At 33.2% G+C, this 15,381-nt stretch overlaps 1 protein-coding gene across 2 annotated transcripts in view; it reads right to left on the minus strand.

The window, feature by feature from the left end:
• LOC100258383 (uncharacterized) overlaps nt 1-12,531 on the minus strand; it is a 47,643-nt gene extending 35,112 nt beyond the window's left edge. For both annotated transcript variants that reach the window (XM_059735451.1, XM_010646419.3), the window contains exons 1-2: nt 12,448-12,531; nt 1,363-1,476 (exon numbers count right to left, since the gene is read on the minus strand). In XM_059735451.1, coding sequence (XP_059591434.1) covers nt 1,363-1,476; nt 12,448-12,460 — 127 coding nt within the window. In that variant the 5' untranslated portion in view covers nt 12,461-12,531. The remainder of the gene's footprint in view (nt 1-1,362; nt 1,477-12,447) is intronic.
• Nucleotides 12,532-15,381: the final 2,850 nt, after the last annotated feature.

The following is a 15,381-nucleotide window of genomic DNA, read 5'->3' on the forward strand; positions in this document are numbered from 1 at the left end:
TGAAACATAATGAGTCCAAACCACTTAGATAGTGTGTTAGGTCATTGATATTTATAATACTCCTTTTTGTATCCAATATGACTTACATGTTAGTAGCGACCAAGTATAGATAGTCCTATAGTCCACATTTGTAATGGAGTCAATTGCCAAATCTTGTTAATGTAGTGCTTGATTTAGTAAGGATGTGCAAAACTTGAGTTCTTTGCTTGATGCAATTAAACTAAGATTTGTACGATATAGAAGATCTAAGGTACACTCATAATGAAGATCTCCATGTTAGCATGTATTTTCATACTTTATCTTCTTGGCAATCAAACAAGAATGAATGAATGAATATATTCCTAGCTACTTCCTCATCCTATGCGTTAATCTTATAGGTCAATATATAGTTAAACTTTTATGCCCTTGTGATTTTCAATCATAAGTTACAAGTATGGTGTAGTTTGAAATATTTTTCTAGGGGGATTAACCATGTTTAACTCAATGTGAATAAATGTGTTTAAGATATAACAAGATGCCTTTTAGGGATGAATTACACTGGTTAAGATGAAATTTAGTTTAATACTCTTACACCTTTCTTATCAATGTGTTCAAAAGTTTTACAATCCATTAGTCAATATAAACAGGGATGACAATGATATAGTTGAGAGAAATGCATAATGTTATTTTGCCTACTATGCATGAGTGGGAGACAATGGAGTTTCTATTTCATGAGATACTCTTAGTAGGACTTCATCAACTAAGAACTTGAGAGTAAGTTGCATACTTATCAATTAAGATTCCTCATGGGAGGAAAGTTTAGTTAAGATTCCTCTTGTGAGAGAAGGTTCATATTTAGATTTAGTAAGAATCTGTAAGAGTTGTTTGTCTTTTTTCAATTCCAATTCTAGTCCTTTTGCATGTTTTCAATTTAGTTTGTGGCAGTTGTTAAATACTTCTACTTTAGTTTTTAGCAATTATAATTTTTTAAAGCTTGCTATTTAGGTTTAGATTTATTATATGCTTATTAGATATCTTAATTCCTATTGTATTCTCCTTGGTTAATAATCTTCCAATTTGATTGTGGAGTTCAAAGATTTTTACCAAAATATGGATCAGGGTTTTCAAAGTTAGGAAAGGTATTTAATAGAATTAATTTTTGAATAAGTTTGCAAGCTAAATCTTTCAATTGAACCTAATGAGTTTACATACTAAATCTCTCATTTTCAGCCTTGGTTGTTTCCACTCTTTGCAATTTAATTAGTTTTTCTTAAATATATATATATATATAATTCATTTTTTGTACCTATATACTCGAGTTTTTGAGTAATTATGAGTTGTATTGTTATATTTAGTAGAATTTGACAAACTAATAATGCTTACCTTTGAACAATCGAGTCCAATAGCCCATTTGTGTGGATTCATAGCTATCAACTTGATTCTCCATGCCTCCTCTATTAGGTTGACCAAGAGAATGGTTTAATTTCACAGGAACACCTTAAGAATAAAAATGTCAAGAAAAGAGAAGGAAAATTATGCTTCGTCTAATTTGACTGCAAGACTTTTAAAGGAAAAAAACATAATAATATAACAATTATTATAATGAATATAATAAAAAGAAAATTTGTGATGTTCTTCCCAATACTCATAAAACCCCTTTCAATGAAACTTTGTAAGCTATACTAATACAAAATAATGGTCCATATGGTAAAAGCTCAATAAATGAATGTTTGATAAATTAATAATCTTACTTATAAAACAAAATCTTCTAGTCTTAACTCAGGCCAATGTACTAAATTAGTAATCTTGCTAAATACATAAGATAAAAATATTTTCAAAAATCTTTAAGGGCTCAAGAAATATAAACTAATAATTGATGAAGTATAAACAAAAATTCATAGTATAGCAAATAGAACTTCATAATATAGTATTAAGTAATTTTTTATTACTTTTATTTTTCTAAATTCACTTCTTTTAGAATTATCACATATTTGAAATAGCTTGCTCTTTTACAACATTAAGTTTTGATGCCACGTCTTTTTTGGGGAGTCTTTTTTTCTTTTATAATCAATAAATTTTTTTTTTCTTTAGTCTCTTAGGTTTCTATGTATCAACTTTTTACCACATGTATTATTTTTAAATTTATAAGTCATACATGTACTAATAATGTACAGTAACAACATAATACTCTTCATCAATTAATAAATATTCATTTATCTATAAATCAATAACCTCGCTAAGATCATAATTTTTCTTGGTCATAAGAGTATTAGTTTATAAGAGTTTTTCTCTATATAGTTCCTTCATTGTAGGAATTTCTTTAGGTTAATATTACTAAAGTTGTAATTTAAAAAAACATATATAATGGAAATTAAGAGAAATATGAAAGCTATAAATTAGTGTTTTATATCATTCTTTTTTCCTATGAATGCCAAAGCCATTGTCAAATAAAAAGTTTAAATAAAGTAATTAATCAAGTAATTAGTCGAAAGCAAAATGGGTGACTTAAAACTATTGCTTTGGTACATGTTTGTTTGGGGTATAGTAGATCATAAGAAATAAAATCCTCTAGCTATGTTTATTTGATAGAATAAAATAGTGAGTGTGTGGTTGCTCTACAGGAGAAGACCACACGTTAGCCAAAGAATAAGTAACTAGAAAGCTTACACAAGTGTTAAATTATCAATTTCTCGCCTAAGCACATTAAGGAGAACTAAATGTTGAATTAAACCATACTCATGCACCCATACTAAGGCTCATGCCTCCATGTGGGGAGACCCTAATTTCTCCCTTAAAGGGGAAGTTTAAAAGTGGCCACATCCTCTATGCCATGTTAGTATTCCAAAAACTTAGAAAGTTAACCTTTGAGCTGATGCTTATTTGTCTGGTAGTTTCCTCATTCTTCTTACTAACTTGACCTTTGAAGGCTCTACAACCGTAAGGAGCCTAGAGTATTCACTTTAGGTTTCGTATGATTGTAAGGTCCTAACCATCCATTGAAGTAAGAAAGTGAACTAAGAGTTGGAAATGGTGAAGATACAAAAATTCAGCTCACCAAAAAATCATAGTAAAGCTACTAAAAAACACCTCACCCCCAGGCAAGGACCTTCATTTGAGTACTCCTTGAGGTCCACCCAAATCGAAGACCTAACGTTGAAGAAATAAAGTCAACTAAACTTGGTTCCATGCATGATAAGGTTGAAAAGGTTGCATAAAAACCTACAGAAAGCTTCCCTCTTTATAAGAATAACCTGAACCTACAAGGGAAGAAAACCTATAAAAGGAAATCATAAGCAACAAAGAAAAAAAATTCCCTCCCTCATTTGAAAAAGATTTCTTTGAATGTAGAAACCTATTTTTTTGTATCAAGAAACCTTCCTTTGTATCCAAAAATTGGTGGAATAAAAATTTTCGATTATCTATGAAGAGTTTTAGCTTCTTCATATGGGAATGCATTAAAATTCTTGAAGACATTGTTTAGATCTATAGCAACAATTGGGCAATAGAAGACTATGCAATAGAGTCTTGGTAGGAAAAGCAATCATGACAGAAATGAAGTGGAGCAATGAGTGAGAGCAAACCCTTCAATAGATGGAGGAGCTCACTAAAAGAAGTGACTAACTCATTCAAGAAAATGTTTCCTTCAGGGTAAGGATAGACAAATACCAATGTGATTTTGACCAACAGCTCTCATTGGCAAACACCAATAAGATGCAAATTAATGAATAATAGTTATCGAAGCAGTTAGACCAACATATAGATTAAATTGGGAGAGAAATGTGGGAGAAACCTTAATTAAACTAACCAAACAGACCACTTTGCCAAAGGCCCCAATGCTCTAAGGGCTTCTTGCCACCAGAGCTACCACAAAATGCATAATCTTGGTGAATAAGGTGATTGAGCCCAAGTCCCTTTAGGAGGAGAAGGAGGCCATATGAGGTGATTGAGCCCAAGTCCCTTTAGGAGGAGAAGGGGGCCATATGAGAGTTTTACCTCCCTAAGTTCAATTTCTTTCAATGAAACTAAAGACACACTAGACTACTCATGCATTTCTAAGCATATGATGATCTTAGAGAAGGGAAATGGTCGACTTTTATGTAAAATCTTCTCCTCCATCCTCCAAGGACTAACTTTGTTTTGTCTTTATTAACTGACCTTAGAGTTTGTTCTTGATATTAAGACCCTAAGGTTGAAGTCTACCTCTTAGTACATTCACTTAAAAAGACAAAAGAAAAGCCTCAAATAACCCAAGGTAGTTATAGCTACCATCCATGGTAGATCATCTACTAGATTTGAGCAACTAGGTAGGGTATCAAGATGTTATAGAAGCATATGGCAATTGAAGCAAAATTCCTCACATCCTTGCATGAAGCAACTACCACTTGCCCACATGTCATATGTTTCTCTAATAAAGACTTAAGAGGAGTCCAAATCCTACTCAAGATCCATTGGTTATTACTTTAAGGATTATTGACTACAACATGCACCTATTCTTAGTTGACATAACAAGTTTAGTTAACTTGCTAAATATATTAACCCATATATGAACAAATGAATATGGACGAAGGAAAACTAGTGTCAAGTCTTCGGTCATTGGTGGGACTAGACAAAGTCCTATGTGGCTCAATTGGGGAAGTTGCTCTAATGGTTCCAATTGGTTGTTTCCATATAATGACACAATTCTTTGTTATGGATATCCTTTTCCCGATAATGCTATTATGGGATGACCATGGATATACAACCTAAGAGGAACACTATTCACATACCATTACATCCTTAAATTCCTAATACTATAAGGAATATGGGAAATATATCGGGACTAGGCGGAAGCATGAGTATACTACACCATAGCCCTTAAAGTAGTCAACAAGTGCATCAAGTGGGACCCTTAGGAAGTTCATAAATCAAAAGTCAAATACAAATTAGTAGGTGACCCAAGAAGGCAATTAGAGAACCTAGGAAGTCATTATTCTAGAGCCCCTCAACCTAGGAGGTTCCTTCTAGCCCATGCAAAAAAAAATTGGTTTAAGATGGCTACTAGAAAAGAACACATCTTTGCTAGGAAATTATAGGACATCATGGGCATCGATCCCCAAGTTACATGTCATCGACTCAACATAAACCCTAGTGGTTAGGTCCTTAAAGACATTAGATTGTGAATGAAAAGGTATCTAGGCTCTTAGATGCTAGATTTGGTCATCTAGGTCTTCTAACAACAAATAGAAGTCAGTATGCTAGTTTACATTAATAACATGTTAGTAACAAGTAAGAAGAGGAATGAGTACTTGATCGACCTCCTAAGAACATTTCAAACTCTTCGAAAATACTAAATGAAGCTAAATTAGTGAAGTGCACCTTTAATGTAGGGTGTGGAAGTACTTGGTTACATACAAAGGAATAAAAGCTAACCCATACCAAATAAAATCAACTTTGGAGATACCAATGACCAAAAGGGCTAGAAAAGTCCAACAGTTCACTAACAAGATTGGTTCTTGAAATAGATTTATATATTGAACAACAAATATATGTCATCCTTTCTTTGACATTAGCAAGAAGGGAAAATGGACTAAAGGAACCAAAAAATGCAACTAAGCTTATGAATCACTAAAGCATTACATCATGCTAACCCCCATTCTGGATAAACCCTAGGATAAGGAGGTCTTACAAGGTCTCAATAGCAGTAGTAAGTGGAGTGTTATCTCAAAAAAAATGAAAAGAGGAGCAACCAATATACTATGTTTAAAAGACTCTCTTAGATGTGGAAACCTGAGATATATATATAAATATTGAAAAACTGGTGCTTGCCTTTTAGATCGCCACATTGAAGCTTCAATGTTACTTCCAAGCGCATGTTATTAAGGTAAGGACTAAGCGATAAGAACTCAAACTTAATACTTTAATGGCTTTAAAGAGCCCACTTTAGTGTGTTTGAGGTACTAAAAAATTAACCGAATGTTTTGTTTTTTTATAATACCTTAGAAAATTATGTTTGATGCATTCTACGACCATTCTACATGCTTTAAGGTGTTTTCTTGTTAGGATAGAATCCTTAAAAGCATGACATGATGTAATAAATTTGGAATTCATTATTTATTTAATGATGTTCTAGTTTCACATTTATTTATCCTTATTCCATGAATTGTTCTTTATGAGCATTCTTGCCTGCATCTTTTGCATTGTACGTGACTTAGGTGCATTAGGAGTTGCACAAAAGATTTAAGTCATGGGTTTCTTGCAAATAGATTATTTTTTCACAGTCAGCTCATGAGCCTAGGCAAACCATTAGAGGTTTTAGTGCACCACCTCCTAATTTGAGGGATGGTTAGTCTTGGCTATGGGATGAGTTTCCCATGATAAGTGCACTAGTGTGTATGATTGCACGTTAGATGGGACCTATGGTGAGTTATGACTGAAGCCTATGAAGTAGTCATGACTCCACCAAGCTGCTTCATTGTATTATCTCTCAACCTTGAGAGAATATTAAGTTTGTGCTGAAGTTAATAGTGGCTTTGACTTATAGGTGAGGTCATAAGCGGATCATATATTCCCTATGGATTGGGTCAATGTTGATGGAAGTCGGTAGCAATAGGTATTCTTAATAAAGGCACCATGATATCTCTTAGGATTGAGACAATGTGTCCCCTTGGGTGATCCTAAGGAGGTGTGTTCATGGAAACTACGGCTATAATAGTTCCTTAAGTGGAATTTGACATAGACTCTTTAAGATCTAAGCTATGTTAATTGAACACACAATAGGAAGATCTGTAGCTCAAGGATGGTAGAAGTAGTCTTGAAAGGCTGATAGCTTTCACCTTGTTAGACTACGGACACCAATTCATGGGGAGACTAAACACAATGGATAGTAGGTCACGAACCCGAGCACTTAGTGTCTTTGTTGTTATTTACATAGGATACCGGAGTTTAGTTGATTCTCTATAGTGCAATGTTGAATCAACTTTAAAATTGGACTATGAGGGAGTCAGTATTCCTATAAGTCCCTGTGGTCCCCACTATGAGCTTATATACCTTGTTGGCATGGGTAATGAGGGTTAGATTGACTCTAGGTTCACTTTTGTGGATAAGGGTATTTTGGTAATTATGCAAGGTTATATAGGAGTAAGTGAACAAGGCCTTTGGATTAGGCTAATTGATTAATTAGTAGGTCCTATTGGGTTAATTAATCAATTAGAACCCATTTTGGGCTAGATTAAGTGACCTAAGCCCATGTGGGTTCAAGTCACTTAAGCCCACTTAGAAACCCTATAAATACCCCTTAGGGGTTAGGGTTTCCATAACTTTTGTCTTCCATCATCCAAAGAGATAGAGAGCCATAGCCTCCACCCTCTTTTCCTCATCATCGAAAGTGTGCCAAGATCAAGGTTTGAGTCATCGGGCGGAAGACTTCGGGTTTATGAGACTTCTGGGATTTCGATCTTCACCATGTGGATGTGATTCGGGAACACCTGAATCTAATGTATAGTTTTTGTTAGCACTTTTTGAATCTTTTTAAAGTATAAAGATGTTATTTTTCCATTGTGCATAGGATTTAGAAAAAACCTAAGATAGTTATGCATGTTCCTAACTTGATTTAAACTTGGGAAAAGAAGAAAGATTAAGGTTTTTCCCATCATTTTTGGTGCAATAGAACCTTGTTAGGAACTCATAGAGACAAAAATGCCCAAGTAAGGAGGAAACATAGATTGCACACCTAAAAGGTGTGCAAGACTCAATCATGCACTTCTTTCTTTGTGTAGAGCCTCATAGTGCACCTCCCATGTATACCTTAAAGACCAAACACACAAGACCTCTCTAATGCTTTGGACCAAATTTTACACCCTATTCAAGCAACTCAATCTGCAAACCTCTTAAGTGCTCTAAGCCAAGATGTTGTGGACCCCTTCACTCGAGTCAATAGGATGTGTAGTAGTGCAACCCCTTGATGTCATCTAAATTACAAACCATTTTTACCTCTACAATAGCTAAGTCTTAATAATTCTTCTAATGATTGGCTCACCCACCAAAGTAGTATGTTGTTCATACCTCAAAGTCTTCAATTGTACTACCAAAACGTACCCAGACCAAATTACATAGAGAAAAAGGTGCAACTACAGACCATAAGCTAACACATCAAGAATGATGGTGGGTTGATTGCAATGGCAAAGGACTTGACCCTTAGTATAAGAAGAGACAAGTCAAGATGGAGTGGTGTCAGAGTAGTTGGAATGACCAAGGAGGGGAGGGGGGACGTTTTTTTTGTCTATAAATGGAGGATTGTGAATATACAAGTGGAAGCAAATTATAGAAAGTGAAATTACAGATAAGTTTTTTCTTCTTGAAGGAACAGAAGTAGGAATAAGAGTAACTCAATGTAATTTTAGTTTTTAGTTTTTCATTGTAATATTTTCTTTTTATTATAAACTTTCCCTAATTTCTAATTTAATGAATTTTCTAGTCTTTTTAGTTAATCTTATATTTCAGTTTTTCAATTTCAACTTACAAATTTGCATTTTTAGTTCTTTACTTAATTTTTAACATGCTTAGATAACCTTTAACACTCTAAGGGGTGAGAAGAGCTCAAGTCTCCCATATCTTAGTTTAGTTGTCTATTGGTTTATCTGTGCATTAGTTACAAACAATATGATCCCTATCAGTAGTTATAATGACCAAAATAAGTAACCATGGGGAAAAAAGTCTATGTTGCATTGGTTGTGAGTGTTGTAAGTCAAGCAACCTTGGAAGCATACTTGGGCATTGTTTTAATGATTCTTTCAACTAAGGATAGGAATATTGACATGAAAAGAATCTTATCTAAATCATTTGGTTGTAAGGATATAAAAAAAAATTAAAAAATAAAAAGCAACTAGAGATAGATGAACCTTATTAAGGTGGTTCTTGTTCATTTGAAGCAGGAAACCTTTTTGGTATAAATCCTTGCTTTGACCCTAAATCTGAAAGCATAAGTTCAAAGCCTTGTTGGTGAGTTGTATCTAAAAGTGGTGATCCTAGTGAATCTCTAGGTTTGAGGCTTTCTTTCCTTTAATTTTCTATCTTTTAAACTTTGTGTGTGTATGTCTTTTTTATTTATAAAATCATTTTTCTAATCTTTTAGCGGACATTCACACTCCTAAAGCTGTTACCTTAGTTGCTACCAATTTAAAGTTCCTTGTGGAGGCAACCTAACAACTATACAACTATTAATTTTTTTTTTGTTTTTTTTTTGTTTTTTGGTTAAGGAGTTGAGAGTTTCAATGAATGATCTAGTTTAATTTCTCTTTGTAAAACTTAACTGTTAAATATATTTCCAAGTTTTGATAAAAAGTAATGAATTAGAGAATGACAAACAAAAATTAGTATCGTCACTAGGGAACTTTCAACATTGATGACTCTAAAGGTACGTATTTTTGTGTATATGCTTGTTGTTTTAGAAGCTTAACAAGTATATTTCACCCATTACCCACCTATCTTTTAGTTGGATTTTTTTTCTTTTTTTACTTAATTTGTTTTCTTTGGATTTTCTTTTTCTGCTCAATTTTCATTTTTAGTTGTTAAATCCAACATTTCAAACATTTTCTTTAAAGTGATATGATGTATTAGGGAAATAATTTTAAAGGAAGGGTACTAAGAGTGTGTTTGGGAGTGATTCTACGAAGCGTTTCTAACATTTCTAACACTTGAGTGATAAAAATTTTCAAGTATTATGAATATTAAAAGTGTTTCCTAGAATCACTACCAAATGAGTTCTAAGTAATCAACTAGAAGAAACAATTTTAGAGGAAGGACACTAAGTAATCAACCAAAAAAAAATGATTTTAGAGGAAGGACACTAAGTAATCAACCAACCCCTAGTTATCCTTTTCCTCAACACACCAGACCATCACTATCTAATATCTATTTTCCAAATTCAACTATTGGTAGTACTAATAAAAGTGTGATGAATGGGGTTTTTAACCCCAATAACTAGCCACCTAGGACCATGAGGGATTATGTACAGCCTAGTCGGGTCAATGCTCCTTCGTGCTTGATATTTCTTTTTGACACTTCTCAAATAAACATTGATCTTGAAATGATCCAATTGCTATCTCTATTTTGTGGAAGGGAGGATGAAAATCCTTTTTCTTATTTAAAAGAATTTGAAGAGGTATGGTCTATTTTGGCAGAGCCTTCGTGAAATCTAGATCATTCAAAACTCAAGGTTTTCTTTTTTCATTAAAGAAAGAGGATAACCATTGGTGGTATAGCATGTGACTATAGTATAAGTTCTTAGGCTGCTATATAAAATATTTTTTTCACAAATTTATTTTGGTATATAAAATTGTTTCCTTTGAAAGACAAATTAAATTTTTTTGTTTTATAGAGAATGAGACTTTTCATCATTGTTATGATAAATTTAAAGTTTTGTTGTTTAACTTCCTTACCATAGTTTTGAAAACTCAAGGATTGCTTCTTCTTTTTAAAGGGGACCATCCCCCTAAATGAAATAATTTGTTGAAAACATGACTGGTGGGTACTTTATACAGGAGGAACCAAAAGAAGCACTTAAGCATTTAAAATTGCTTGCTGAAAAATCAAGGGTTTGGGACCCCTTAGTCCTCAAGTGCATCTTCTAGAACGTGAAAGCCAACCCCAACAACATATTATCTCTCATCTCATCTCTCTATTTATCATTTCCCCTTAGAACAAGAGTTTTGACGAAGATGATTTTTGGATGCTGTAAGAGGACGAAGCCACTGAGGTCAAGGAAAAGGAAGTTGTGTACATAGCAGCTGAAAAGAATTTGTTGAAAAAGAATCAGTTGAAGAAGAGAACTTCCAACAGGTTGCAAATAAGGTTATAAGCTGCATTTTTTCTTCTTTTCACAAAAAAAAAAAAAAAAAAAAAAAAAAACAAAAACAAAAACAAAAAAAAAAAAAACAAAAAAACAAAAAAAGAAACCCTTAAAGAGCAAGAAACAGAGGAGGAATGGAGCAATGTATTGCATGATCACACCAACTTTATTTGTCTCTCAATTCCCTTCTCTTTGCAACCCAAAAATGTTGATCTTCAAGGTATCATCAGAGGGCTTCTCAATATCGATCTCTTCTAATGAAAAAATTTTCTTGACTAGAGGGGAGGGCATCCAAAAAATTTTAGGAAACAATGAAGAAAAATTTATCAAAATGGATGCTTCCAATCTACCTGTGGGAAGCAAAGAAAAAGTGAAGAACCATTGGCTAGCTAGAAGTTAGCCAAAAACTTGTAAATAGCTTTCATTTTTTATTTTCTTTGTTATTTTTGTTTTTATTGCTTTGGCCAATTTAGTATGTAGGAGCACCATCATTGTGAAGCCTATAATATTATGTTCTCAGTCCACTCAATACATTTGGGTAACCTTTATCATCTCATAAGAACTCAAGTATAAATTTCTCTATACTCTATTGGTTTTATCATGCTTCAGAGTAGGTGTAAATTGTTAACAACAGGAAGGTGCACAAAGTGTAGGACATATAGGAATTGCGCACTTTTGAGGTTCGCTAACCCAACTTGTATGATGACTTAAATTGCATATCTGTAGAGCATAACTCAAATTGTTCACTTTGAAAGCATGACTGAAATTCCACACCCAAAGAGAATAATTTAAACGGTGCATCCAAAGGAACCATTTATATTGCCCAGCTTAAATTACACACCATAAGTGCGCAATCATTTCTCATGGGATGCCTACTTATTCTTTTGTATTATTGTGCAAGCACGCCATCCATAATAAAAATCTTTATTCTCTTATGTAAACTTCTTGGAAGAAAAATGTCTTCCCAAATAAAACCATAATTGCTTGGAGACTTTTGTCCACCCCACCATCATATATATCAATTGAGGTGTGGGTAGGTAACCGAGAAGTCTTCTAAGTTTTATATAAAAGAAGTAATTTTCACTACCTTTTGCATGCACTCAAACAAGAACACATACAATAACGCAACATGAAAACTCCAAAGAATGGTAAAACCAAAACACTGAGCCTAAATAAGATAAGGAAGTGAGACAAAAATGAACAATCAAGCCAATTTGTTGAAGTCAATAGCCACAATACTAGAATAATCCAACAAGCATTCAGTGGAATGAGCATTTGGACAGAAAGGGAACACATTAAATTTAAAAGCATTTGAAGCTAGCAATGGGTGATATTGAAATTTTTGGTCAATCTCACCCTCAGTGCAGAATTCCAAATTGTTTCCAACTTTTCTGGGGAAAATGGAGAATTTTTTATTTTTAAATTCCTCATGTATTTTTCTGTAATATTTTTCTTACATTTTTATATTATCCAAAGACAGAAAATTAATTATTCCTTTCATGTTTTTTTTCTTTTTTATTTATAGGACAGAGCTAAACAGGATTAACATAAAAGAAAATAACTTGACTTATAAACAAAAGCAAGGGAGATGCAATGACAAACACAAAGCAATTTAAAAGGGGCAAGCGAGTAAAGAAACTAACAGTGATATATCATGAGTTGGCATAAGTTGAAGCAACTTCCACTTCGGAAAGCCCAAGGCCTTTTAGCCAATACTGTCAAAGGGGCAAAATCCTCGTGGGGGGCGGAATCGAAATGGCATGTGGCAAGGTCAGAATAACGTTCAACCAGACGCAGTGCTACATCTGCATATTATAAAATTGTACATGGGAACCCGACGGTAATTCATATCAAGAAAATAGATAGGGGATGGTAAATATAGCTCACCATGAAACCCCACCATTAGTGCTCTGCCCAGAAGTTCGATTCCAGACGAACCTGACCATACATCATCTCTGGTGACGCTTAATAAATATAAAGTCAGCTCTTTATGACCATACTTAACAGCGGTGTGAAGAGGCGCAAAATGTTGGCGGTTGCAGATATTGGGCAAGTTTTGGTTTTTCTTCACTAAGAACTTGACTGCTTTTATATTGCCAGCCCTTGCAGCGTTGAAAAGGGCAGTGGCGTCATCAGAATCCCGCAGAGCCAGTGTCTCACTTGGATCCTCACGTAACATAAACTCAACCAACTTCTCCACGAAACCCATTCTGGCCTCTCCTAACTCAACTGCTATGTGAAGAATTCCGGAATCATCTGTTCCGAACCGGGCGGAGAGTAATTGTGGATTATGCACCAATAATTGTGAAGCCCTTTCCCAGTCACCATTGAGCACAGCTTTGTACAGTTCCAAGCGATCGATTTCTGCAGTCACAAAACCAAAAGATGTATAGGTCAGCCTAGATTTCCCTGATATGTATATTTCTTCAACGTTCACAACATCCTAATACTAAAATTAGTTTTTTAAAAATAAATCATTTAAGTTATGTTTGGTTCTTAGAAAATTTGACAAAAATTACAAGGAAAAGAAAGTAAATTGAAAAAAATAGAAGGTGAGAAAAAGTGAAATAAAATATATCTAAAATCAATAAATTAATTATTTTTATATGTTACTCATTTCACTTATTTTAATTATTCAATATAAAAATTAAATGATTTAAAATTTCATAAATTAATAATTAATTTTAATTATAGTTGATTTTCTTAAATATTTTTTTCGATATAACTAAATACGGGAAAATCAATTTCCTTGATATCTTTTCTTTGCTAATTATTTTCTTGGACTTTTTTGTTTACCTCTAGTCAACATCTTTATATCTTTCAATAATAGTTTGAACCTCCAATAAACTACACGAATTAAAATTTAATTTTCTTCCATTTTTTATTTTAACAGCAGTTTGTAAAATATTTCTACTTGTATACTAATTATGCCCAAAAGTTTCAGGAGGACCTCAAACGGAAATGGGCATGAACATGGTTTTTAGCATCTCACCGGAAACATATTCATCAGTATCCTGCGCCATATTGATGCTGCTACAGTTAGGATTGTTTGGGCTGTCATCGATTACCGAGAGTGGTAATGAAGAGGAAGCCATGTCCATGTTACTGTTTTTAGGGCTGTTTGCGCTGTTGTCATTTATAAGAAGTAGTGAACAAACAATGCATCATATCAATGTTTAGCGAAGTTATTCTAATGTGCAACAGAAAACCTAAACAAAATCTGCAGTTGACAAAGGTCAAAATTAACTTACCTCGCAGACGGAAGATTATATTTAACTATATCAAGGCAGAGAAGATACTCTCATCCAAAGAGAGACAACAGCAGCTCTTTTTCCCAGAGTCTTCAAAAGATACAGGAAATGGGCCAGGAACCATTGAAGCATAAGAGGTGCAATGATATAGTCTTCCAAGTGAACTTTATTTAGTTGACTGAAGGAGTAGATAGCGTTGAAACGTTATGACTGGTGGATGAGAGTCATTCAAAATAATAGGCATACATGATTTTGAGCTGTTTGTTTTCGCATGATTTCTTCTGACTGTGTTGCTGGGCATTACTAGGTCTTTTCTTTTTAATTTTTCATGTTTTATTTTAAGACGATGTCCAGAAGTAGTAGGTATGGTATATGAATTATGGTCTGCGGGCATGTTGAACACAGACTTGAATTTCACTTAGAATGTAAATCCGCACTCTTGGGCATGTTATTATCGAGCCATGCTTAAATTTACTCTTAAGGTATCATACCCACCTTTTAGGCCAATAAAATTAAGAAACATGGCAAGGAAATTTAAAAAAAAACAATGATAAAGAAACATGATATTCTCCAGGATTAGCACAGTCACGGTCCGGTTGCCGAGGGAATTAATCCTATGCACCACACATTGCTATTATAGTTTACAATAACCAATTATATAAAATCTGTTAAAATATTTTATATAATTAAGTTTTTGGAATTTTTTTATCAAGTAGTAAAATAAAGAAAATTTAGGATAAAATATTTTTGTAAAATGATAAAGTTTAAAAAAAACGATAAACTTTTTGTAAAATATAGAAAAGGATACAAGGCTATTAACTCATAATTAAATGATAACCTTTTAGTATTTCAATCTTTGAATTTTTTTTGGAGATTATTTCCATAAATTCCACATTCCCAAAACAATGATAATCTTTACACAATATTATTGTCATAAAAAATAAAAAATTCAAAAAATTTAGAGATTACAAAGAATATAAGGATACAAAGAATGTAAGGATTGTCATATTTTTCGTACCCTCCTCACATTCTTCATGCCCCAACCCATTTGAATATTTTAATTTTTTAATTTTTTCCAAACATTATTTACTTCAATTGCAAGTGTAATTAGTGTTTTTACACAATATTATTGTCAAATGAAGTAAACAAAAAAAAAATCAAAATTAAAATTTTCAAAAAATTTAGAGGGTACAAAAATGTGAAGAGGGTACGAAGAATGTGAAGTGCCTCACATTTCTCGTACCCTCCTCACATTCTTCGTACCTATAGTAATTTTTTAATTTTTTTAATCTTTCAATTTTTTTCGAAAATTATTTGCTTCAATTT

This window comes from Vitis vinifera, chromosome 19, assembly GCF_030704535.1.
Source record: "Vitis vinifera cultivar Pinot Noir 40024 chromosome 19, ASM3070453v1".
NCBI classification, from domain to species: domain Eukaryota; kingdom Viridiplantae; phylum Streptophyta; class Magnoliopsida; order Vitales; family Vitaceae; genus Vitis; species Vitis vinifera.